General features: G+C 32.7%; 2 protein-coding genes across 13 annotated transcripts; both read right to left on the reverse strand.

Moving 5' to 3' along the window:
• Positions 1–629: 629 nt before the first annotated feature.
• On the reverse strand, positions 630–5,980 carry LOC129303428 (probable protein phosphatase 2C 76). Of its 8 annotated transcripts, none has more exons than XM_054942727.1 (9): positions 5,615–5,980; positions 4,969–5,261; positions 4,378–4,505; positions 3,593–3,691; positions 3,227–3,385; positions 2,641–2,727; positions 1,617–1,708; positions 1,140–1,214; positions 630–1,053 (listed from the first exon to the last, which is right to left on the reverse strand). In XM_054942727.1, the coding sequence occupies exons 2-9, from the start codon at positions 5,214–5,216 to the stop codon at positions 880–882; spliced, it is 1,062 nt and encodes a 353-aa protein (XP_054798702.1). In that variant the 5' UTR covers positions 5,217–5,261; positions 5,615–5,980; the 3' UTR covers positions 630–879. The 8 variants fall into 8 exon arrangements, with proteins under 8 accessions (XP_054798702.1, XP_054798703.1, XP_054798706.1 ...); XM_054942728.1 differs by having other exon boundaries at positions 4,969–5,265; XM_054942731.1 differs by having other exon boundaries at positions 4,378–4,524; positions 4,969–5,053; positions 5,615–5,979.
• Positions 5,981–20,323: 14,343 nt separating this feature from the next.
• LOC129303973 (uncharacterized) lies at positions 20,324–25,016 on the reverse strand. Of its 5 annotated transcripts, none has more exons than XM_054943581.1 (10): positions 24,789–25,016; positions 24,301–24,531; positions 24,082–24,148; positions 23,533–23,561; positions 23,241–23,449; positions 22,914–23,032; positions 22,110–22,205; positions 21,961–22,036; positions 21,279–21,432; positions 20,324–20,849 (listed from the first exon to the last, which is right to left on the reverse strand). In XM_054943581.1, exons 2-10 carry the CDS (start codon positions 24,490–24,492, stop codon positions 20,670–20,672), a joined length of 1,122 nt encoding a protein of 373 aa, XP_054799556.1. In that variant the 5' UTR covers positions 24,493–24,531; positions 24,789–25,016; the 3' UTR covers positions 20,324–20,669. The 5 variants fall into 5 exon arrangements, with proteins under 5 accessions (XP_054799556.1, XP_054799555.1, XP_054799550.1 ...); XM_054943580.1 differs by having other exon boundaries at positions 24,301–24,528; positions 24,779–25,016; XM_054943575.1 differs by having other exon boundaries at positions 24,779–25,016.
• Positions 25,017–27,379: the final 2,363 nt, after the last annotated feature.

The following is a 27,379-nucleotide window of genomic DNA, read 5'->3' on the forward strand; positions in this document are numbered from 1 at the left end:
GTGATCGATCACATCGTAAAACCTCTACACAATTCATTACTAACTTTGCTACTTAAATGATTCATTTCCGTTCATGTGCAATGTAAGTAAGACGCTAACTTTTGACTGAAATAAAATGCCATGGCCTAGATTTAATCCCACATTAAACTGCTCGTTAGATTGGCTTTATGCAGGTAAACGTTGTACGTCTAAGTCGCTCTATGAACTACCAAATCTCGAGACTTGAACACACCGGAACATGAAGTTACTGTTTACCGTGACCATGCATTACTATTTGAGCATATTACCGCGTTGAAAGTTGAAATTATTAGATAGATAATTCACAAGTAATTGGGAAAAATCTGTTGCTTCTACACAAATCAGTAGCCCACTAATTTCATGTGATGACCGAGCTTGGCATGAAAATACCGTACCCATTTTCCCTTCTAAATTAACATCGATTAGCCACGTTAGCTTTGAGGTGAAAACGAAAATGAATGAATGAATGAATATCTAGTCGGCCATGTTCGTCGCCCACTGTGGGGTAAAGTCAGCAAAAATGTGTCTCATTCGCACCATCCTCTGCGTTAAAGTGTGTAAATCCAACTTTGTTTAAAACCAACAAAAGGAGATAACTCCACTCACCAAAATAATGCAAGGTGCATTTATTGAATCAGGAGAAAAATACCAAACGGTGCCTCTACAAACCGTTGACTTGAAAACATATGAACAAATGCTGGAAAATCAGTTTCCAAGAGACCATGATTAGATATGCAGAGTGTGACTTAAGATTACAAAAGTAACGAATAAACAAATCGCAGGTTGGCATGCCCAGCAGCTACTAGCGCATGTGCATAGAGCCAAGCCCGTTGATCATTTAACTTTAAGACGTGCTGGATGCTAGCTGGATCCTGGACCTGATTCCTCAGAATTAGCTGGGTTTGCTTTCTCATGATGGAAGCGCACCACAATGCATGTAATGTTATCTGCACTGCCCCGACTAAAGGCGGCTTCAGTTAGCCTACGAGCAGCTGCTTCGGGTTCATCTTCAGCACGGGCAAGAGAAGCAGCGTCCTGTACAAAGATAGTATATCAGCAAAGATGTTAATGTGGGAATATAAAGAGAGCCATAACAACAGAGGAGGGGAAAGGGAGCTCACATCATTCGGCATTACATCCCATAGTCCATCACTTGCAAGTACCAGCAACTCCAGCTCTTCATCTATTACCTCTTCCTGAAAGTGGCGAAGAAATAGATAGAATGTCAACGTATTCTGGGTATCTAACTATTCCTTTGACATGCATACGTTCAAATGCAAAAACACAGCTGCAAGTAGCCACATAAAAATCCGATTAGTTTTTTTAAAGCATGGTATCTCTCACAAGATACAACCCAATCCCAGTTACATCCAAGTTCTTCATCTCTCATTGCAATTATTACATTCAATTCAATACCCGAATCTGAAACGGAGATAATAATTTTATTTTCTAGGGTATTTTAGAAAGTTAGTAGTTGCTGTCTGACTTTCCCAATGTACTCAAAATAAGCATCAAAGAAAGAAAAATAATTATTTTCGTGGATCATTTAGAGCAATCAATAAATTAACAGAAAAATTCAAAACATAATCAAGGTTCACCTGGATCTCAGGTTCTGCCACAACAAACTGCTTCAGCATACGGTTACCAAAAGCACGGGACATTGCTAGCACTCCTCCTACCCTCCAAGTACCTATCAGCATATAAACAAATGTTAATATCTGCTTCCATGAAATAACTAGTAAAACATATGACCATCCACAATATGCTAGATTTTATCAGAACACCCTCCACGTTGCCAATTCCATCTCTCGGATGACTGACCATATCCAAATGAGAAAGGATGTGCATATTAACCCAATGCCATATTTCTACTTCGTGTCTTTATTAACAAATCTGTCAGAAGACGTGGAAAATCTGATACATGGGAAAAATTCTTCCTGAAGCCCAGTATTTTTGAATCACTTCGTTACTGCTCAAGGACCACTTGAACAATTAAAAATGTGATCCACATCTTCTATCTGCTTGAAGCCAAAAATAATACACACACAACACACTATTAAGGAAAAGTAGCATTACCCCAGTGCAATGCATAAGATTCAAATCTAAATGCAGGCCTGTATACAATAAATCTACAAGAATTCTACAATGGCAAAAGATTGAGTTTTATTATAATATATTGATAATTAATAAAAGAGGACTCAGGTTAATGAGCTTTTATAACCTTCCATGTATCCACGTTATGTAGGATCAACAATCTATAGTGAACACACTATTTGGCACGTCAATCAGCCAAAACAAAATTCACCATGCGCAATATTATATATGATCGCTAATCTATGCTGAACATCTATTTGGCATATTTTTCAGCCAAAATAGCTCTCCGTGCAGATTATTACGTCAACAAACACTCCATTCCAATGTTCCAAGATAAGAAAAGTAAGTGCATCCAACATGAGACACCATATTAATTCGAAACTCAACATTGACCAAATATAACCTAAGGAAAATATCCATAAAATAGTTATCAGAGCCATTGCATGTTGTGCTTCCATGTGCTAGAAGCAAATTTTAAGTGTAACTAACTTGAACAATAATTTCTTTGTTTCAGATGACATGTATTACCTGCCCACATTATGACACCCCCAGCATTCTCAATTCTCTTCCGCTCATCAGATCTATTTGGTTTATGATCCTCAGAGAGTGCTATGGCTGTCAAACACAGAAGGACAAGATTAAGAGGTCCATATCATATACCAATATTTAACATGCATTCACACAAAGTAAATAGGAAAGTCAGTTAAAAAAGTAATAGCGGAATAATAGACAAGGAAACCGTTTTCAGAAATACTTTGATTTCCATGTAACCTCTATATTACAAATTTTATTTTCCAGCAATCACATCATTAAGAACTGAGAAGTCATATTTAACCAAATTTATATAAATTCATGAACTACTATAATCTACAGATATCAAAATACTAGGGCATCTCACCAACATAAGTTGGTAAAGAGGTGGCCCACAGCCCACAAGGTCATGGGATTAAGTTTCGCTGCCGATGTGAGAACCTTATTGATAGGCTATTTACAAGTACCTCTATAAATGCTTTTTGAGCTTAGAGACATGCCCTAACCCTAATGAGCCCTTGAGACCCAACTCACCTATAACTTTTATTATTATTATTATAACAATAGGGCATCTCAACAATACCTTTACCAGCTTTTGATATTATAGTCCTAGAATCTCCAACATTGGCAACATAGAGATGGTTATCAACCAAAACTGCAGTTGAAGCTGTAGAACCATCATCCCGGAAAGTATCCCTCTCAGAATCCAGAAAATCAGCATCAGTCTGTTGATAAGTTTCACCTGCAAGCTTACTTAAGTTACTACGATCACACAAAGGTGTGTTGGAAAATAATCCACATGCAGGAGCCCAAACCATGTACAAAAGAATCCATCTGTCATGAAGATTTCCACCAGTGTTGGATTCCCAAAGGCCAAAATGATAAACAACATATTTCTGATACAAGGAGTAGTGCATAACAGTAAAGAAAAAAGAGAATGAGAACACACTTATAGCCAATTTGGTATCAGTCAAAAATTTCGGATGCTTCATGAGGTTATTGAAGAGACGCTCCTTCAAATACTCAGCAGCACGGGAACCACCATGACCTGCATGAAAAATTGAAATAAAAATATTTAAAAATAATAATAATAAGCCAGCAGTAACAGTCATGTTATCATGATAACGAGACAGATGATTGTTTACAAACACTGATATTTTTAAGCAGATAAGCATGCACTCAAATAGCAATAAATACCGAACCTTAATTTTTATATTGTATCTTGACTTGCACTTCTGCTTTTGTTCTAGAGGAAATTAACCAATAATAACAACTTTTAGTCTTTGACTTTCAGACCTTCTGTGCTACAGACTTGCAACTTCATTTCTTGGGAAGATATCATCGTGCTTACCTCAAAGATATGTCTTTTTTTTTGGGGGGGGGGGAATTAAAATATCCAATTTTAATAAAGCATGTTATTTAATTTAATTACCCTGTGCAGTGTCCTGAATTCATGAGGTTATTCTGAGTTAGTGATCATGTCAATAGGTGTGACATGATAAAGTTTCAGCAATTACATGTGAGGCTAGACAATAGGGATAATCAGAATTGGCACAACTCAGCCCTATGCAAAATAATACAGAACCTATAAAATATCTACCAAGAAACAACTTGCATTGAGCTTGGAACCATGTAGGAAATTTGATTTTGTGAGGCAAGAAGAGGAGGAGGAGGAAGAGAAAGAAGAAATAAATATATCTCTCCCAAGCAAATCATGACAAAGGAAAATCTTACCATCAAATATTCCGAACAAGCATATGGATCGACCATCAATATTGGATATCTTGATATCATAGAAATCCTCCATGGTAACCCTTTTTCCTCTAAAGCTTGAATACCCACAGCTAAGTCTTCCATCTTCACTGCCGATAAAAAATGCAACTGCATAAGATTAATCTCATGACAAGTTAAAATGAAGTAAAGAATTGGACACGAGACCATAACCAGCCACTCAGGCATGTTAATATTAAAGATATGCATCGACTCCATTCATTAACTAAAAGCCCTAGAAAAATTTCATATCGAGTGGCCTGTTAGTCTAGACAAATGAAGATGAATTCAGTTGAGGAAAGTGCCACCCAAAAAAGGACCATATAAATTTAATCCCCATCATAAATTGATGCCCAAGATCCCATCAAAATTGAGGCTTCTGCTATAAAGACAAACGATGACCTTCTAATGGAATGACAACCCTTAATTCTGTCCTTTTCTTTCCTTTACTTTTTGTGCGAGTAAAGACCGAATCAACTGAGATAAGGTAAAAGAAAAATCAACAAGAATACCTTCGAAACGCTCAACAACGGAAATTGCAAATAAAATAATCACCTTTTCCACCCTCCACTGGCAAACCCACCGTCAGCATCTTTCTCTGGCAACATATCAACAATGGGTCCCGCTTTTGACATGGCACCTGTATTAACCATCATCCCTATGCTTGTCTTAAATCCACGATTCCACGAATAAGTAATGGAGGGAACTTTATGCAAACTTCTCACAATGTTGTAGAATTGCACTTTATTGGTGAAGGATCCAACTTGAACAACCAAAGACCTTATACAACTGCTGTAAACCATCTAAACGACTAAACTGGCAATTCAACGCCAATCTTGTGTAATTATCTGTCTAGCATTATACAGAAAATTACTATATCACACCAAAGATTCTCAGAGATAATTGAACACTACAGAGGGAGGAAAAAACCATTTTTAAATAAAAATGGACTAATTCACCAAGTAAATACTGAAAACGCAACGAAATGAGATCAGTCTCCCGTTACACATGTGCAAACCACTTACACAGCTACAAAACGGGAGTGAATTGTGCGAAAGTAATCATTATGCAAGCTATAAGACTCTCATGAAGTGCATTTAATCTCCTTAGCACGTTAAGAGGGGAGGGAGAAGAAGTAAACCGAATACGGCAAGAGAAGCAAGACTGAAGAGCATAAGAACCAAAATCCGTCGAATCTTACACTGTGTAAGCTACTGTAAACATTCAAGCAACCGATTAGAAGAGACTAGCGGACCGCCTTCAAAAGCAATTCAATGAGATATTCCCAGATAATAACGCATTTGTGGCCTGAATCAGAACGTTCAGCTGGGCGACGAACCGGATCGCATCAAATGAGCCAAAAAAGACATTGATTCCGACCAAAGGGATGATTCGAATCTAGAAAGCGTTGAAAAGTTATAGGAATCAACGAACAGTCACTAAACGGGAATCTGAAACCCTAATAAGATAGTTTCAGGGAACGAGATTGGCAAAATCAGGAGAAAGTGAGGAGATGGCTTTTTGAGTGAACTTCATGGCCGAAGAGTGATGGCAACGTGGCAGAGTGCTAGTCTTCTTGCATTTTATTGTGTGCTTGTGCTATCCTCTACTCCCCCAGCTTCGGTGTAGCCTTCTTCTTTCCAATCACAGCGTGCCACGTCATATCTCTCACCCTGGCTCTCCCACCGGAGGATTTTCCCCGAGCAATTCCACCCTCGAATTCTACACTCATAGCGTTAATTTTCTTCATTCGTTTATAATTACAATTATATAATTTTTAACTGAAAGCACGCCACGTTACATATCAACAACAGCTACAGCACATCGAATGGGGAGGGGAGTCTCTTCTTTTTCTTTCCCTCCATCTCTCCTCACTTCCCCAATTTTCACTATTTATATTATTTTATTAAATATATTTTAAAATTATAAAATTAATGAAAGATAAAGATTAGAGAAGTGACCAAAAAAAACAGAGAGACTCTTCTTCCAAAAGGTGGGAACTCGTCTAGTCTTGCTCCTAATGTTGGTATGTAAATTTGAGTCAATTTATCTTATTAAATTAGTAAAATGTTAACTTTTCAATGTCTTAACTAATTTAATAAAATATTTTATTTATGATTGATTTGATCATAATTAGATCATGATTTTAATTATTAATTTTTGAATCAAAATCTTTATCAATTTGACTTTTATAATACCTTGCTAATAACTACAAGAGAGCTGGGACAAGCTCAAAATAAAAGTTTCATAATACCAAAAAAAATAGTTATTTGATTCTTATAATTTTAATTTAATTATAATTTAATTCATAAAATTTGATTTAATTTAACTTGATTCTTATAATTTTCACTAAATTGTAATTTAATTTCTAAAGCTTAATTTATAGTAATTCAATCTTTATAATTAAATGTTTTAAAATATTGTTTTTATATCTTAGAAAAAAATTGCAAACAATTAAGTTATTTCTCGAAAATTAGAATCTAATATTTTTAATAGTTAAAATTATAAAAACTGAATTGTACTAAATTAAAATTTAAGGATTGATTTACAATTAAATTAAATTATTAAAGCTAAATTGCATGGAGTTAAAAATTAAAGATCGGTCGATAACAAATCTATATCCACCAAATAAGAATAACACCTGCTGCGTCTTTATTCAATGGGAAAGTCATTATAAAATCACATAGAAACATTTTAATTACTTGAAAGTCTCACCAAATATATGTAAGGGTGTGTTTGGATTTTATAGGGTGTAATTGATTATAGAAAAAATTAATTAACATGATAAATTTTAATTATAATTGAATATATTATAACATGATGGTATTTAGATTATACTTTTTAGAATTTATTTTGATAAAATTAAAAATATTTGAATGATTTTAATCAAAATTAATTTTTGACATGTAAATTATTATAAAGGACATAAATTTTTGGGTTGAGAAGTCCTAAAAAAAACTTGGTTGTAAATAAAATTTAGGAAAAATTATCCAAAAAAACTTCACTAGATCTATTTTGCTAAGAAGGACTTGAGATATTGGGTTCATTGCTGGCATTAAATGGAAGTTACAAAAGACTAAAATGCCCTTTATAAATTCTCTCCCTCTCCAGCTATCGTGCAATCGTTTTGGCTTTGTGATTTTGATGGCAACGATGAGTAAGGAGTGCGATTCCAATAGTGACAATAACAAAGGATCTCAAAACATTGTTGACGACAAAGAATTACACCACTAATCTTGCAGCAGCGACGGATGATTCACTCACCCCTCCCTCTTATCTCGTTAGTTTTTTTTACTTAGACTGTGCTTCTCACATTACGTTATTTGTGGTTGTTGCCTACTTCATTCTTTTTAGTCAACTACTTTGGTAAAGAAGGCGATCAACTACCTCTACAATGGAAGCGCTAGAGGATGATTGAGGGAAAGGGTAGGTCACTGCCTCATACCTCTACAATAGACTCTTATTGTTACCGTCTTTAACGTCCTTATCACTTTGTGAGTAGAAGTTTGCTTTTTCACCCCCCAATACCTTTAATCATCTTTTGAATTAAAATTTTATGTTTAATGATTTAAAGCAAATCAATTATGGAAATTGTTTGTAGATGGATTTAAATCTTAGTTCATTTTGAAGATTAGGATGCATGAGAAAGTTCATCACTTTTCATTATTCTATTACTCTTTGACTATTTAAAATTTTAGATTGAAATATACCCTTCTCATATGTTTAAGCTTGAATCTTTAGTTATAACAAATCCTCTAGCTTAAAGTCGCATAATGGATTTCTTAGTGTTACTTCCTTAGTTTTTATATATGAGTATTACTTCCTTTCCGTACTTTCAGCATGATGGATTGGTTTACTTTGCTTTGTCTTTGTTAAATTGAATATTGAAGTTCTCCTTACATGACTTGCTATGCTATCTCATTTTGGCTTTTTCATTGTAAGTTCTTTGACTTGTTTTACAATATCAAGTTTGCAATCAAAAGGTGAAAAATTTAAAGTCTTGCTCACCTTTTTTGTATATGCTTTTAAATTAAATTACATATCGGATACAAGCAGGATATTTTAAATCTATACACATGCATATACAAGTAGGATGCAATCAAGGTGAGTATATAACCATTATTTTAAATTTTTCATAATTTACTAGGACTGTAAACTAGGTATGACTTTAACTTTAAAAATAAATTTTCTCAAACTAATTACCTCTAGCCTGGGATATAAACAAAACAAAGGACCTTGAGGGTAGGAAGAGCTGCTTCCAAAAGTGGTTTAAGAAATAACATCACCAGTCATGCTTTAAATGAAAGGCCACACATCTATCTTGCAATAGCCCCTTTCATTTTCAATCACCAATCTAAACCATCTCTTTACCATTTCATTTCAACTCTCATAGAATGATGGTAACATTAGCTATCACAAACTTAAGCTTTGAATCACATAGCTCTCACAAACATGATTACCAACAATTAGAAGGTAAACTATCCTTCTAATAATTGATCAATTTCAATTTTGTCATTCATTTTTTTTTAATTATAATTGAGATCAAGAGCTAACAAAGCTTAAAAACTAATCAAAAAGGAGACCCCTTATCATCATCCACCACTTTCAAATAACAAGGTGGGGGTTAATCAAAAGATAAATACTCTCCTACTTTATCCCAAGCAAATTTAGCCAAAAAATGAGCACAACCCTAAACATAAAGTTCACAAATATATCTCAATCTTTATGAAAAAGAGATTGAGCTTGAATAATAATATCAGCATGGGGATAAAAGTCAAATTTTGTCATTCATTACAACTTTCTTTATAATGTTTCCAGTGCATTTGGCATAATAAGACTTGGAGAAGAAAGAAGTATTGCAAATTTGAGAGAATCAAGAGGTAAGGATAAAGTAGTAGAAGAAGGTGGCAATGTTGGAGAAGAAGGTGGCAATGTTGGAGAAGAATGAGGTGAGGATGAATAGATTAGTAGTATTGTTAGGATAAGTCTTTTGTAAATGTTCACATCCATTAAATTATTTTCATTTCTGAAGTATGCATCATTGTGTGCATGCACATTTAAGACTATAAAATTTCACCTTTTATAAATCTTATTTGTTTGCATATTCAATTTCTTGCTTCAGGTGTTATTTTGCTTATGAGTAAATATTTGTTGGTGTTCAATTTTTTTGCTACTTGGAATGTAAAAGTAGATTTATTTTAAACTCAAAGTAAAGTGTAAAACATGAAACATGCATTATGTTAATGTAAAGGGATAAAGTTGTTTGATGTATGAGTTGTTCCTGAACAATCTTTTACTTCTAACACTTGGTTTTCATAAAAGCAAAATAGATTTTCATGAAAAATGAGCAAATCTTTTAAAATATTCATTTGCATTTTTAGAATATCCTTCGGTATTTTCATGAAAAAAGAGAAAAATTTAAGAATATCCATTCGTATTTTCAGAATATCCATATACATTTTTTGAATTTCAATTTGCATTTTTATAATATACATTTGTGATATCTTGAAAACACGACATTATTAATGCAATATTCAAACCCTAACTGTAAGCCATATTCAAATATGCATTTTGGATACCTTGACAATGTAAGTTTTCTTCAAGTTATTCGAATTACCATTTTGGATATTCGAATACCACTTTAAAGAATTACAAATAGGCTTTCATTTATTGGAATATGTAAAAGTGTTGTTTGAATATATGAAAGATATTTATATTTTGTTGAAGATCAATCGCATATTGAGGAACAAATATTGCATATGCTTTCAAAGATATTCATAAGGGAAACTACTAAGTGATATTCGAATATGCAAAAGTGTTAGCCAAATATGTGGAAGCAATCTATATTTCATTGAAGATATTTACATTTTGTTGAAGATCAGTCACATATTGATGAAGAAAGATTGCATATAATTCCAAAAGTATCCATAAGAGAAACTAATGAATGATATTTGAATATACGAAAGTGTTATTTAAATATGTGAAAAAAATTTACATTTCATTGAAGATCAGTCACATATTGAAGAAGAAAGATTGCATATATTTTCAAAAATATCCATAAAGAAAATTAATGAGAGATATTCGAATATACAAAAGTATTATTTGAATATGTAGATGAAATTTGTATTTCATTGAAGATTGGCAACATATTGAGGAAGAAAGATTGTATATGCTTTCAAAAATATCTATAAAGAAAAATTAATGAGTGATATTTAAATATGTAAAAATGTTATTCGAATAAATGAAAGTTTTCTTGCACATAATTGAAATTAAAATGTATATGGTGGAAGAATTGCTGCATATGATTAAAGACTCCTGCTTCTAGTATTTCAAAATGTTTTTAAGTTAAACATTTTTAGAATATCAAAAGATGTTATTTGAATAAATGGAGTTTTGCTGCATATAATGGAAATTTCAATGCATATAGTGAAAGAATCATTGCGTATGATTGAAGACCCTTACATTTGGCCTTTTTTAACACATTAACATTGAAGGACCTTGTATTAAGTACTAATATGAAATTATTGACAAGAAAGGATGTAATATCCTAAATTTTTAATTATAAAATTAATTACTAATTAGGGGTAAATTAGTATGTGATGAGAATTTTAGATGATATATTGATGTTTTGACTTATTGGAACATTTGATGAATAAGATTGAATGGAAGAACAGCATTGCGGAGCAAAGTGTGTGAGTACAATTAGAGTTAACCTCACTGTGCCACACGATGCAGCACACACTGCATGCACCACAATGCATGGTGAAGGAAAATGACAAGAAGCTACGTAGACTAGCTCATGAATCAAGAGGAAAGGATTGGAAAGTACGAGAGTAGAGCTGAAAAACAGGCGGGCTTGGCCCTTATAGGCCCTCGATTTCTCATTTTTTTACCCTTTTTTTGAGACTTGGCCCTTATTTGAAGGGCTCAAGGCTGGGTCAGCAAGCCTTATTTTAAAAAATATTAAAAAATTAAATTAAATTAAATACTATAAATTAATTAAAATATTTTAAAATTAAAAAAATTAAAATTATCGTAATCTTTTAGAAATTAAACAATACACATTTAGAAGTCTAGTAATAAAATTTAAATATTAGTTAAAAAGCAATTCATTTTTTATAAATGCAAAAACATAGTGATTATAGAAAAATAAAAAATATTAAAAAATTTATACTGTACACTGATATTTATTAAATTAAATTAAATTAATTTTAAAATAAATTAAAATTAATAATAATATAATACATGTAGGATCAAGGCTTCAGGCCAGAAAGTCCTTAGCTTCAAACACATGTTTCACTAAAAAAAATTAATAATAACATAATAGAGCTTAAAGGGTCACAGGAGCCCAAGTCTTTTTTTACAAGACTTATCTAAGCCAGGCCCTCAAGTTTGGTTATTTTAAAAAAATTATTTTTAAAATCCAAACCCTTATTTAATTAGGGCCTTTAAGCTCAACCTTTATTTTCAACTCCATACTAAAGGGAGAAAAGGAGTAAACTAAGCTTTGCTAGGGCACAAAGATTTGGAGCCTCGGGAGATATTTTCTATTAGTAGCTTACCGAGTAAGTTTTGTATCGACTTTAGCTCTAATTCTACCTTAATTTTTCTTAGTATAAGTTGTAGAAAAATTGAATTGAAAAGATTTAAAGGATTTATTTCTTTCCCTTTGGTAATACAAGGATTCTTCAGAATATAACTAAGGCTTTATGACTAGTTTAGAAGCTAGTGATAAAGCTTTGAAACTATAAGCTTAATTAATCCCTAAATTAATAGTGAAAGAGGGGGTGAAAATTTGTCTAAAGTGTCTTGGAATCAATATAAGTGATAGAAAGGTTGGTTGGGGTATGTGAGACCTAACTTAACCAAGTGGAAGAGAATACATGGTTAAATATGATTGATAGTGATAAGTAATGCTTGTGGTCAATTTATAAATTAATTAATAATACTAATTTGTGTGTAGATTGTTGTTTTATGTGTGAGCTTTGAGAAAGAAGAAGTATGTAGTGAAAATAAGAGTGTAAGAAATTCACGAATAACCTTTCGAGCGATAGAAGGGTTGAGGTAACTAAATAACTTACTCTATATGATTTCTAGCTTAATTATTTATGAGTAAATGTTTTATTACTTGTATTTGTTTTAAAGTGGTGTATGTTTGCAAAATTAGTGTTTTGTGCATGAAAAATGAATTTAGAAATAAATGTGAAAAAGTATTTACATATGGATCAGAATACAAACATGTAGTTTGTATATGAACATGATCATTAATAGGGGATGATAGTTCCCTCATAGGGAGAAGTAGTAAAATTTCATATGACATTTATTATCTTTAATGCTTGACGAGATACAATGTTAGAGAATTTCATCTCCTTAGTGCCTAATGAGGTGCAGTGTTAGAGATTATCTCCTTAATATTCATGTGGGGTACGGTGATGGAGATTTGTACTTTTTAGCATCTGTGAGATGCGATGTTAGAGTAATGACACTCTAATTATGTGCGATAAGGGAAATCATCGTTTGGAAGTAGGATAGAACATCTTTGGCCAGGTGATTATACCACTAAAGGTGCACTCAGATCAAAAAGTATACCATTAGTCTAATTGAGCCTATAGTTTCAATTGGAGTGATATGAAAGTTCAAATGATAGATGATCATACTTGTGGAGATGATTTAATTGACAAATGGTTCTATGAAAAGAGACATTTGTTTATATGGCTATACTCATTTACAAATAAGTTTTACTTATTTACATTTATGTGCAATAATTAGTAGTTATGAGTTATTCTATTATTGAAATATTTATCTCACCCTATGATTACATTTTTATAGGTTTTAATAGTGATCTGGGTAAAAAGAAAAACTTTGAATCGGCATAGTGGTGCTACTGCCGCACATTTGAAAAGTATGTAATGCATTTGTTTTATGTAAATTTGTAAAAGATATAAGTTGCCATAGGATGCATATGCATGTTTTGATATGATGTGGAATGATTTTGTGAATCTTGGCCCAGATTGTGTGATAGGTGATGAAAATTAATTTGTGGGCTAAGATTGAATTGCATGCAAATATGTGTGTGTAAAAGTGGAAAATGTGTGGAAGTTTTGGCCAAAATATTATGAAATGTGAATTTGTAAGAAATAAGCCTTAAGTGTAATGGCCAATTGTGATTGTACGTGTGTGTGTTGAGGGCAAAAATGTGACTCTTGTGTGTTGCAGGGTAGTTTAATGGCCAATTGTGATTGTACGTGTGATTGCGGTGATATTATTTTTCAATTAAGTGTAATTAGTCCTTTTAAACTTAGTTTAAAACTTAAAATAATCTTATGAAGTGTAAGATTTGAATGAGCTGGGTACATAATTTTTTTAATAAAGGTGACTTTTTACACTAGGATATTCAAATTAAGATTGGACCGTTGGATCATATTTAAACTTATCTCATTATATAGCTTATCAAATAAGTGTCTTGTGAGTGTTTGAATCACTCTGATCAGACGTCATATGTAAAAACAACCCACATCAGAAATTCACATTTGTGAATTATCTTGATAGCAAAATTTATCATATGTGCCATGGCATATGGTGATATGCCATAGCACGTGACATAGAAAAGGAGCTCATGGCTTTGTACCATATTTTACAGTGCATGATCTAATTTTGAACTTCATAGTTTTGTTTTCTTTCTCCCATTAGGGGATTATTAAGCAACATTATGGCTTCCATTGTGCAACAATGATATTTTTAAATACTTTCAAATGGTGAGAGTATTTTTGGTATCTTCAACCTTTTAAAACAATTATTTGCTTTATGAATCAATTATTTGTTTAGGTTAAGTGTGATAACCTTTTCTAATGTCACGTGGATATGGGGAAAGGTTACAAAGAATCTTGTGACATATTGACAATGAAGGATCTTGTGTGAAATGTTAACAGTGAAGGACCTTGCTCTACTTTTTATTTTTTAAAGAAGGGCATTTATGTCATTTAACTCTTAGTAATTAATGCCAATGAAGGACCTTCTTTTTCAAAAGTTCCCAACTCCTTTTCAACAATTAATTTGGTGGTGAGGTTTCTTATGACAATTTTACCTAAAATTTATTGTGAATTAATTAAAACGTTCTTTATTTGGGGGGAGAAAAAAACTGAAAAAACACCCATTGCCCTTCTCCCTTTCCTTTGTCGTCCTCTCTTGCTTCGATCTTCCTCCTCTTCCTTATGAACTCTCAACTCTCCTCTTTCTTCCAAATCCCCCAACATGAGCCATTTTTAACAAACATTGATTGGTTAGTTTCAAGTTATCAATAGCCTCTCTCTCTACCCTTGCAACACATTATAGGGGTTTAAAATGTTGTCTATGTCTACCTCATTTCCTATAGATCTTGTTTTTAGTTTCCTTTAATTTTTTTCACTTCAAGATCTGATTTCATTAAAGTTCCTTGTTCACCTCAATCTTGTTTCTAAATTTGTTAGTTTCATTTTTGGTTCAACCACGTTGGTTTATTCATTCGTGTTGATTCATCTAATTTCATGATCATCAATTAATAGATGACAATAAGATGAAAGAATGTTGGGAATAATTAAGGGCTACCTAGTAGTGGCTAGTGGTGACAACGGTGATTGACGGTGGTATGTGGTGAGGTGGTCAAATAATCATGCACGTGTGGTATTGAACAAATGAAAACTTGATAGAAGCTTAAGTTACAACTCTAAAACTATAGAATCCCACTTGATTAATAACTAAAATTAAACTAGGACAATTTTAATTGTTGAGAAGAAAAAGGAGGAGGAAGGTGCGAAAAAGGAGAGGGGGAGAGTGAAAAAGAAGAGAGAAGGTCAAGTGCTTGTTTCTGAGTGATTTTTTTCAAAAAAAAAACAAAGAAAATATAATAAAATCATTTTGAATTATATAAATAATAATTTAGTCTCTCGAAATGTCATAATTCCATTGAAATCTCTAAAGACTTTTCTATCATTAATGAATTTATATAAATAACTAAATTTCCTTATTGAAAATAAAATAATCATAATTTTTATTTAAATAGTCACAACTTTCTTTCTTATATTCACAACAATGCAATAACAAATTGTAACTTCGCATATCAAATTCCTAATGTTACTATAAATGTTAAAAATAACAACTAATAATCACAAATTTTGTTTAAATAATCATACATTTACTTCTTATATTCACAACAATGCAACAATAAATAACAAGTTTGCATGTTAAATTTTTGATATTACTACAAATGTTGAAAATAACAAGTAATGATCACAAATTTTGTTTAACTAATGACATTTTTTTTTTGTATTCATAACAATGAAATAGCAAATTACAACTTCACATGTCAAATTTTTTATATCACTACAAAGACAATTTGATCGTTTACATAAATTCATTAATGATAGAAAAGTTTTTAGAGACATCAATAAAATTATGGTATTTTAAAAGACTAGATTATCATTTATACTCTTCCAATCTTATATATTAGTCACCTTTTAGCAGCATAATTTAATCCACTTTATAAGTCATTAGCTGATGAGATTGTTTTGTTTTAAATTAAAATTTCTAAACTGCCCTTAAAAAGTAAGAGAGAGAAAGATAAAAAAATAATGTTATATTATTTGTTTACTTTTTACTTTTTATTTTTGGGTTATATTTGAAATTTTACTTATTTTTATTTCTTATACTTTTATTATATTGGTATTGATAAAGTTGGTAAAAATGATCGGGGGGAGTATAATTCAGAGAGATTTTATTATCATTTTGTTAAAAAAAAATAAACATTTTAGATAATTCACAAGAAATTACATTTACAACCAAGTCTTTTAGACCTCTCAGATATTTATATATTTGGTAGGACTTTCAAATAATCATAGTACTTATCAAAAATTTTATAATATTTCTTCCTTATTCAATCCAGATTCCTTGCATTTATAAATTAGTGAATAATATTTGACTATGAAACCTATTAAACAAGGTCTCGGACTGAAGCTACACGAAAAAATAAATAAATAAACACGATGAAAAAGCCATTTCTATTTAAGATTTGGATTAGTCAGCAATCCCGATCATTATGCTTGACATAGGTTAGATCATATGAGTGCAAACACAGGATTTAAATTTGATACTAGAAAAAAGAGAGAGAGTCAAAGTTCTTAAATTATTGGTGTTGGTCCAACTATATTATTTTATACAATGCTCCCTTCAAATGCATAAATATAACAATTTTAGTATTTAACACTGTCCCATGTCCTTTATTGGAATGTCATCTTACTTAATTCCTTTCATTCGTCTACTGCTATCTCACCTATTTTAAAGACTCTAATTCTTTTTAATAACCACGCTGATATTTGTATTAAATGGTTAAAAAAATTCTTGGAAGATTATTTGGTAAAAGATAGTTATAACGACTCATCTCTTATTTGGTCATTAAAAATTCAATTTAGATTAAGGTTTTTCTTTGAAAAATTGCTTGGAAATGTTTTTACCTTCATCTTTTTTAAATTCTTATCATATTTCAATGGATAAAGTCTGTGTCTTTTGTAATCTAAATGGTGAAAGTTTGGATTACCCTTTTGTGCCATATAGTTTTATTAAAGTTCGTTGATTTGGAAGTCTTATAAATTTTAGATCATTGATTCTTAACCTTCTTGGGATCTACTCCACTAATTGAAAGCCTAGTTAAATAATTTTCAAACTCATAAAAATAACTCAACTATGTCTGATATCTTATCTTTTTATATATTATACACAATTTAATTTTTTATTTTCAAATTACAAGTGTTTTGTAGGCAGATCTTTTAACTCATTTGGATGTGATCAACCAGGCAACATCAAAAGCGATTGAATTTTTAAAGGCAAATAATATTGCATCATACAGGTTAAGATTGTAAGTTTGGTTATAACTTCAAGTTCAAACATGAAAAAACATTCCTTTTTGGAGATATATAAATGAAGTTGGCTTTTGGCAAAAAAATCAAAATTTAAAAGATCTATGCATATAACGATTTCCTGAAATGGATCAATCATTTACTTTTGGAGACATTTCTCATCTACAAGAATTGAAAAACTCCAACTTCAGATGGAATGCCTTTGAAAGACTTTAATTTTTTTACAGGAACAATTTGATCCTCAAATTAGCTATGATGCTACCATAAGACTTTGTCTATATGAATTATCTTATATTAAGTTTATAGTTAGACTTAGCAAGACATTGTGGCTTTAGCAGTCTTTACAAAAAGACATAAGTGTCTTAATAAGATAATATGGTATAGTAATTTTTAGGAAGAATGATAGATAAGTTTTAAGAGAACTAATTAATTCAAATTAAGTTTGAAAGTGTCAAACTTTGTGTTTGCTCATGAATTATTACTGAATAAGATGCTGGCGAAGTAAAGCTATTAACATAAGTGGGCATAAAAATGGGGAAAGATTATAGTGAAGATTATATAGCTGGAAATTCAGAATATGCCAAAATATGGAGGGAGGTCTTAATACCTATGGTTTAACCCTAATTGTCTGAGCTAATAAGAAGCTGGAAAAACTCCATAGTTAAAATTTTTCCCCCTGTGACCCCCCTACTGTCCCCGGATCTCAAACTGGAAATTGAGATTCGAGGGTTCTTTTCTCTCTTTGGGGAGAGCTAATGTATGTCTATTACTGCCTTCATCCGTCCCTTCCTTTTTGGAGTACGGGATGACGTAGTAAACATACATCATCCCTCCCTTTTATTTGAAAAGAACAAACAGCTAGAAAACTCTATTTTCAACTTTCAAATTCAAGGCATATTTCAAATATATTCTTTCTATAAAAATATTAAATGGCAAGTCCCTTTACAGTTCACATCACTAATGACAAATCCATTGAAATTTTAAGTTGACCATGATATACAAGCTTCACACAAATTGTGTAATTCAAATTTAAGGAATAAATGTGGATAACTTTATGAACAGAAACGACATGATAAAAAAAAATCAACTTGGAAGGGGTTAACTCTCCTGAAAAAAAAATCACATTTAATCACATTTCTTCCATCATCTCCATTGCAAAAATATTTTAAAAAATATATAAAAAGAGTCCATTCAAGCCAGTCGGGTAGCTTTTTAGTAGGCTAATGCAGGCTGATTCGACCAAAACAAATCTAAATGATTTAATACCATTGTATTTATCAAACCCCACTCCGAAAGTTATTAGATTTATTCAAGCTCAACCCAAGGGCTTCAATTAAGACAAAAAACACGTTTGTAAAATTTATTCCATCAAATCTTGTCGCAATTGAGTTTTTTAAGCCCAAAATTGAAAGTGGATATTCTAAAAAAAATTACTTCAAGTTTAAAATTATTAATTATTAAAATATAATTCTAAAAGAGAGAGAGAGAGAGAGAGAGAGAATGTCATGCCTGCCATTCTTAAGAATGCGGTGTCCTACGCTGTACGCACTCTCATTTACAGCTTCCGTGTTAACATTTCTTCTGCTAACTAAAATGCAAAACAACCTATCTGGTTGAACAACTACATCCAATCCTCAGTTTTATTTTATGCAAATCTACTGGTTTGAGTTACTCTAATAACACACCCGATATATATATATATAGGGAGAGAGAGAGAGAGACTTCTACACTACGGTATTGATTGACGTATCACCCTTGAATTTGATTTGCGGAAGTTTTCTAAAAGTCATGCATCAGATCATCAATTCACAAAGAATACAATTTAAGGCACAGAGCTTGTTTTAATTAGGTAAATTGTAGGGGGAAGGGTTGTTTAGGAATCTAGGGACAGAGGGTTTTAAGGGTTATCTTAATTAGGTTTTCAAAAAGTTCACTGAGCACTGAGCAGAAATTTAGAAGATCCAAACCCACCAAGAGAGCAAATAGAAGAGCGTCAGCTCATATATATCCATAAGAAGCATGAAAACAAGCCTAACTAGGCGCGTAATTAAACCCAGCTGAGCCTAGTCCCCCCATATTTCAGCTTAGAGGTTACTTCTTGATTCAAGTCTCCAGCACAACCACAAAAACAGTGCGACGCACGATAAAATAGATCCTCTGATTTTTAATGACTATGGTTTTCTCTAAAGTTAACTGTAACAATATTGGTAAGGCCTTTACAATTTTAGGGGGGAAAACATTACTTTGCCAAACAGAAATCTTGATTGGTTGATTTGGCATACTGCTAGTATAAATTAATGAGCTCACAATCTTGAACCTCAATGGATCGATTTGTCCCAGACAGAAATGCTCGAAGCACTACGCGATGGAATTCTTTTTTCCTAAGTGGATTAGTTATTGTCTTTAAATTAAAATCCCATACTTTTTTATTTTGTAGCACAAGGCCTGACAAGTTGGGTGTTCTCACTTTCTGAGTGGGAACTCACTGGGAACTTCTAATGCCTTCATGCGCAGCAAAGACTAGGGATTTGCATTCGATTCCTATAAAGACTAGGAGCAATCATGGCCCTTTATTTCAGTTTAAATTGATCTTTGTTATTTACTTAAATTAATTTTTAAATATTTTTAATATTATATCTATTAATATAAAAAATTTTAAAATTTTAATAAATTTGTTCATTACCAATCTGATCAATATAGATTTAATCTAACAGTCCAATTTAATATTAAAATTTTTTATAGTTTCAAAAATTTGATTACGTAAATAGACTCTGAACAATTCAGATATAATTTAAATGACATAATTTAATATTAAAAAATTATAAATTTTATAAATTAACCATTTAAATGTACTTAAAATAATTCAAATTTAATATTAAAATTTTTTATTTTTTTAAACAAATATAATATTAAAAATATTTAAAAATTAATTTAAATGGATGGTAAGAATTAATTTGGACTGAAATGGCCTGATGGGCGTCCCGTGTCATCACTAGCAGACGCCAAAGACTAGACAATCAAAATGTCACAACATATTTTATTTATTCAGTCTCCATCACATGAGATGTTTAACAATAAAAAATATTCACATATTACAAATTTATTGATGCACTTAATGATAAGCCCTTGAAAGTTGAAAACTATACCTAAATTATGTCAAAAACTATGCCACTGGCTTCTAAGTGCTAAAAAGCGTAGATCTTAATCTAAAGTATGGTATGTCAGATTTCAGTTCTTGGAATTGGACAGAGATGATCATGAAATGAATCTTTACAAGTTCTCACTCCTTTGCATTTGCACCCTCCCTACCGCCAAAAGATTCAAAATCTGGTCCATTAATCTGCTTCAGAACATAAAAATGCCACCTTTTCACTTTGTACACGATAGGGCAGATGCTAGCATCCTTGTTTCCTCAGAGCCAAAAGGGGTATGCGATAACAGATTACATGTAGTTTCCCAGAGTTGGCGTGCTAATTTGGGGTTTCGTGAAAGTTCTGAAGAGCTGATAATCCTGCCTTTCCCCCCAAAAAAGTACGCTCCTGATGCTTCCTGGAACCAAATGTTGAGATGACCAAATGAAGCTTAAAAAACAATTAGCATATTTGGTGTGCAAGGAATATATGTAAGACTGCAGTTCGTCTTTTCTTGTTCAATCAGCACAATGTCATGGCTCATTTTCAGACCCAATCAACCAGCCCGCCTTTTCAACTCATTTGAGCGTAACTACATGGACCTCTGAATTTCACATGTATATATATGTCATGTTCACAAGTAACTCTTAATTTCACATGCATTAAGTGAAGGAAAAGCCTATGCATATATGCATAGTATTATGCAAGATCTCATCTTGAAAGATAAGATTGAAGTTGGTTCAATGATATCTCAGTCGTTTGATGGAACACCTTTGACAAATTAGACGAATAAACAAGACAAGCAGTACAGCCTTTACAGAAAAAATACACCCAAAAGAATACTTACTGGAGGTGCAAGGGCTGCATCAATAATAGAGCTAATTCCACATTCGGGGGTCTGCAATAGGCCCAAAAGTCTTAGGACTTTGAATGCCAAACAAGATAGAACTGATGGAACTTCTCGCATAATGTTCGTTTGCACAGCTCCAGGATCCCCAGCACTAAAGAACAACACACAGGAGAAACTGAGATTTAATTAAGTAGATGCACAGCCAAAAAGAAAAATGTAAAGACAATACGTGTCATAGACTACATCTCTCTTTCTTCTGCGGGCTTGTTTGTCCCCGTGTCAGCTTTTATCTGACTTTATTCTCTATTTTTCAGAAGATTAGATCTTATAGCCAACGATCCGACCCCAATCATTTAAAGCAACAGGGTCCACAAGGCCACAACAATAGATCTCAGCACGTGATTAACGCTAAAATAGCACTAAAAGTTCTTAACGCACATGTTTCATAAATGGCAGGAGATTGGCAGGCAAGAAACTGTCGACATTGTCTTTGTCAAAAGTGAGAAGATAGAAAATTAAACTAGTAATTTACTGCAAGAAGGCAGGCACGTGTACGTCCCAACATCATAGTTGACAATTATTTGTGCATAAATAAATTAACTTCCAAAAATTTGACAGTATAATAGCACCAAAAGAAGAAAACAGTAAGAAAGAATTGAACAAATCTGTAATTACGTACGTGACGGAGACATGCCAAGATTTACCCTCCGAGCTAAGCTGTCGATGAAGCTCATAGGAGAAGAGCAGCAGGCACACTTCAACAGAGTAAATGCTGATTAGGAGCAATAAAGATAATCTTTACAAAATCATCCAAAACTTGCAGCTTACATTTAGAGTACTCATAAATTTGAGCGCATGGGTATTGTTGTGAACTCAAAAATCTTCTCCCAGAAACAGTTTTCTCATCAACCTGTATATCATTGACTGCAGAAAAACCAACCGTCATAATAATGCATCAATTCCTACAAACATTTTAATAAATGCAATTTTTGCTCCACAAACATACTGAAAGACTGTTATAGGTAGGAGGTCAAGAATCCAAGTAGATGGACAAAACATTAAAGAAACCATATTAATCATCAATCAACTATAAGCACTTCCAAAAAAAACTTATGTTGTCATATACTTATTTAACAAGCTGAAGGATTCCTGAAGAGTTATGATGTAAAATGAAATAAGTAGGCAATAACAAGAATTTATATCAATTAGGCAAGACATAACTTTCATCAAATCCAGATCAAGACAGATAAGCATGAACTCATGACCAAGTCCATCAGACTTCAGTTAGGAAACTAGTACTAAGATTAAAAATTGAACCAAGTGTCAATTGAACCCTTGAAAGAATGTTCTTTCATGAATCATTCATACTACAAGTTTTGCTTTTTGCCTTTTCTATTGGATTATGATAATAGGAATATGTTGTTTAGTATTAATAACGGTAATTTCAGCACAATGTGACAAGCTAAGTGACAATCAAAACAAAGCTTAGAAAATTCTCTAAATGTTCGGTTGCAGAGTGAGTGATGAAGAATATGCAAAATGAGAACCAAACTCAAAGCATGGAATCGCCAGACAACAAACTTGCAAGGAATCGTGCAATGCCAAGAAGTGTTGATAATATGATATTTTTACCATTTCGATGAGTAAAGGATGTCACATTCACAATTCTTGAAGTTACAGGGCTGCTTTCAAGAAGTGGTAATAGAAGCTTTGTCAAAGCAAAAGCACCTATATAATTTGTACCAATCATCCTGAGAGACAAGTGCCAAATATTTATTAATTCTTAGGCAGAATGCCTGAGTATGAGAAACTGTAATGCCTAAAAACAGAGTAACATAAACAGTCAAAAAGTAGAATCAAAGATGCCCTACAACATGTGAATTTTGCACAAAAACACTTGCATGCTGTAATAATGGAACTCTTTAATGCTATATGGGAAGGAGAAAGAATGTTTATTACTGATCGTATCCCTCAGCTGTGACTTTATGTGATGTTGCAAGTATTCCAGCATTGTTTACAAGTATTTGTACTGAGCAGTGCAAGTCAGATTCCAAAAGCCAGTGCTGCAAGGACTTTCTGAACGTCACAATTGACTTTATTGACGACATATCAACCTGGAAAGCTTTCACTTGGCCATCTTCATTGCAATCTTTGATCTTTTTTATGGTCTATCAAACAGTGGAAAAATTCATAAGAAAATAATAGCCGTGGAGGCATAATTACTGCGACTTTTAATAATTTAGAAACATACCTCCAACAACAACTGGTGTGATCTTCCAACTGCATCCACATTTGGAATCTTAGTCATAGAAACTTAAAAATTAAGCTACTTGGTTCAAAAGGGGCAAACTACTTACATGACTAGAAAAGCAAATAAATAACTCACATAGATCAAACCATCAAAATAGCACTCAGTTTTCCAAAGAAGAAATTTCGTTCAGCATGAAACCATGCAAAATCCAGAAGGCATTTCATCAAGTAGTTAGGGTAAAAATCAATGCATGGGTTAGCACACGAGCAGCATGAGGAAAGCGGTATCAACAGGGAGCTCAATCATTTGATGGTGCTTTTGGGAGAAATCAATACCAGTCATGTTTTCTGAGGCAAAGGCACAAACAGCCCCACTATACCTATAAATCTCTCCTTTTAGTTTATTTAATGGGCTGCATAAAAAATAAGCAGACGGGGTTCCAAGTGCTAAACAATGCGTTTTGATGCTATAACTTAAAGGAAGGCCTAGACAGACGAAAACAGCTTTAAAGAATTAGTCTAAGATTAACATAAATGAGAATTGGATTACCAATAACAACAAAATATCCTTCTCTCGAAAGGGCGAGAGCAGTAGCAGCACCCAGGCCAGATGTTGCCTGCACAAACAAAAGAATGATGTGTCCGTAAGCCAACAGCAAGCCTTGGGTTTTTAATTTAAACGCCCCACTAACCACCCCCTCCCCCGGGGGGGGGGGTGGTTGGGGGGATGGCTGGAGCAGATTTGATCCTGAAGCCCAACTTCACTTACGCCAGTGACGACGCAAACAGGCCTAGAAGGAGATGTTGAAGGAGAACATCTGGGATAGGATTTGAGTATCTCAGATTCTTTAAACAAATGCCAATATGATGATATAAGAGAATATGTCCACAACAAAGACATTCTCCAGAATTCTAGTGAGCAAACAAAAAAGAGAGCTTCGCTCAACTCCTTCATCGCCATATGCAATCTCGATATTCGATTTCGTTCCCAAAAGAGCTGCTACATTTAGCAAGCCAGCCAAACAACGTGAGTACGTGAGCCTGATAGGAGCCACCCTTCCGGGTTGCAAGTAGAAATTATATTATTCATAATAGGAACATCAAACCAAAATCAAATGAAATATTCCAATTTTTTTTAAATAACAATAGCATGAAGTGCCATTGGGGAATGATTGTTCGAGTTAGCATTTGTTGCAATATGTGAGTGGAGCTCTTGGAAATCAATAAGCTTTACAAATTCTTAATACCAGTACTAACAACTCAACGGTGATCGAATTTGACTCGGAGGGCGCAGTGCTGGTCCCTTGATGTCTGCGCTTGAAGATGTTCAGAAGGTGCGCAAGGAATGTGCTCACGTCGAAATTATTCAGAGTCTTTGAAGAGGGAATTTTTCCGGCCAGGCTTTGCGCGGAGCAAAATAAGGATCTTGTGGAATGGGTTACTGCAGGAATTGCGCCCCCCCAAACCTCACCCCCCAAATTAACCCTGGTCTAAAAACTAAAAAGGATTGATTGAGATAATGAAATAGTAGCAGTTGATCTTACTAAATAATGTGTGTGTGTGTGTGTGTGTAATAATAATAATACCATAAAATAAAATAATGGTAGTAGCTTATTTGTGCGTGTGTTTTTATAAGTAGTGTTATTTTCATTTGTTTTTTAAAGTATTTCATTTTATATGTTCACTTAATTTGGTAAAATCTATTATTATATAAAATATAAAATTAATAACAAATCACACCATGTTTTAGTCATTAACTAAGGAAAATAACAATTAAAGACCCCATAAGATCATTAATTACAATTGAAAACCTTGAATTATTAAAATTTCGACAATGAATCATGATCTTTACTTGAAATTAAAAACATATATAAGTTTATAAAATTACTCTCATTTAGAAAATTAAAAAAAGACACATTCCTTCTGTTAAAAAATATAAGACATTTTTTGAGAAGTTGGATGTTAAAAAAAATAAGGTATTTTTAATCTTTCGAAATGTAATCATTGCCTTTTTAAAAAGTGCCCCTATTAATAATAACTTTATATTTATTGTAGGGTGTTTAATAGAGATGAATATAAAAAGATAAAATTATTTAAAAAATAGGTAATTACTTTATTAAAAAGTGAGATTCAATTAAAAATATTTTATATTTTTAAATGAAGAGAGTAGTTGAAATTATTATGATGAACTGAGATTATTGTTAATCCTAATTGAGAAAACCAAAATTCACACTTGAATAGTTGTTTCTCAAAACTATAATTCACTTATAAAATTTTTTGAAAAATACTCATAAATATATAATTGCCGTTTGAAAATTTATCAAAAGTCAATTTTAAATATAAAGATAATTTAACAGTCTTGTGGAGTACTTAATTTTCATTTGTCCCATTAATTATGCTGCTTGCATCTCTCCGCAAGACTCGAACTGGGGCTAACAGAACTCATGCAAGTCAAGCAGCTCCAGGAGAAGACATGACAAATCAAGCCAAGCTAATGATTTGGTCAAATATCAAGCCTGACTGGTCAGTTTTAGCCTGGCCAGTGGCATTGGTCTAGTGCACGTTGATCTGCATACTGTTGTGTGTGTGATGAAGCCATCCAAAAACCAGCGACAGACTCTTGTAAATTCCTCTTCACTGCTCCTCTCACATAGGACCCCGCATGCGCATGTGGATATGTTGCACTCAAAACCCATTTTTCTCTAAAATCCCTAACCCACCCCCTCCCGTTTTTGGCCAACCGCCGCTTCTAGTAGATCACAATAATTGTCGTTGTTCGAACTCCGAACCCCAAAACTTGTTAGTTGTTTGAGGCTTGATATGCTTCATCGAAGTCGCAATGATTCTACTGGAAGGTCAGAGTAAGCAAGTAACCAAGAGAGTGAATCGGAGCCTTTTCATTGGCCTTTCCTGCTTCATCTATCCATGCGTTCTTCTTTCACCTTACAAGACAGTGAATGCTTTCAACCTATGCTGGGTCTCTTTTATGATTTTTGGTCCCTGAACCCAGTCCAACCAGGGAAGCTTACTTGGTTTGGTCTAGCATCAGACTATTCTCAAGTCAAATCGGGCCTCGTGTTTAAAAACTAACCCAATCCAGCGATGTCCGTGAGCAGCCTCCGCACTTCCCATCTTCTTCTATTCCCGTCTATAACTACATGCATACAGTTTGCTTAAAATAAATTATGCTCAATTAGTTTAATTGTGTGCATGATTTACTCAATCAGATGAGAACATTTTTGTCGAAATATGTAAAATTGGATTATACTAGTAGTACCGTACAGTGCAATACTTTATTTGAGAGAAGGATTATGTATATTTTAAAAACAATACATATAATTAATACTCCCTCTGTTAAAAAATATAAGGCATTTTTTGAAGAGTTGAATGTTACAAAATGTAAGGCATTTTTAGTCTTTTGAGGTGTAATCATTACTTTTTTTAAAAAAAATACCCTTGTTAATGAATGACTTTATATTTATCGTAGACTGTTTAATAAAGGTAAATATGAAAAGATAGAGTTAATTAGAAAGTAGGTAACCATTTTATTGAAAAGTAAGATTTAATTAAAAATATTTTATATTTTCAAACAGAGGGAGTATATGTATATTAATGTGAAATATAAAATTTATAATAAACCCATGTATTTTTTAAAAAAAAACTATTTGTTAAATTCCACGAGATAAGATGGGACTTAGGAGACCCAACTAATTCTAAGAAGATCATGTAAAATTATGTCTTTCCGTAACCCATCACAAATTTCAATCACAAAAAAAAAAAAATCTATACATGACCTATATATCTGTATATGTAATTTATTATGATTAAATGTAAAATACTATAAAATT

This window comes from Prosopis cineraria, unplaced genomic scaffold, assembly GCF_029017545.1.
Source record: "Prosopis cineraria cultivar Desert tree isolate PC_DT_omini unplaced genomic scaffold, ASM2901754v1 PC2, whole genome shotgun sequence".
Lineage (NCBI taxonomy): Eukaryota > Viridiplantae > Streptophyta > Magnoliopsida > Fabales > Fabaceae > Prosopis > Prosopis cineraria.

What these genes read in the sequence shown, in the direction of transcription:
- LOC129303973 (XM_054943581.1), bottom strand. Translation starts at nt 24,492, where the DNA reads ATGGCGATGAAGGAGTTGAGCGAAGCTCTCTTTTTTGTTTGCTCACTA. An exon ending in ACAGCTGAGGGATACGATCA is followed by an intron (nt 23,033 to 23,240) that starts GTAATAAACATT and finishes CTTGTCTCTCAG; the next exon opens with GATGATTGGTACAAATTATA. An exon ending in ATCCTTTACTCATCGAAATG is followed by an intron (nt 22,206 to 22,913) that starts GTAAAAATATCA and finishes GTTTTTCTGCAG; the next exon opens with TCAATGATATACAGGTTGAT.
- LOC129303428 (XM_054942727.1), bottom strand. Translation starts at nt 5,216, where the DNA reads ATGGTTTACAGCAGTTGTATAAGGTCTTTGGTTGTTCAAGTTGGATCC. An exon ending in GGGTGTCATAATGTGGGCAG is followed by an intron (nt 1,709 to 2,640) that starts GTAATACATGTC and finishes ATATGCTGATAG; the next exon opens with GTACTTGGAGGGTAGGAGGA. An exon ending in TGGCAGAACCTGAGATCCAG is followed by an intron (nt 1,215 to 1,616) that starts GTGAACCTTGAT and finishes CGCCACTTTCAG; the next exon opens with GAAGAGGTAATAGATGAAGA.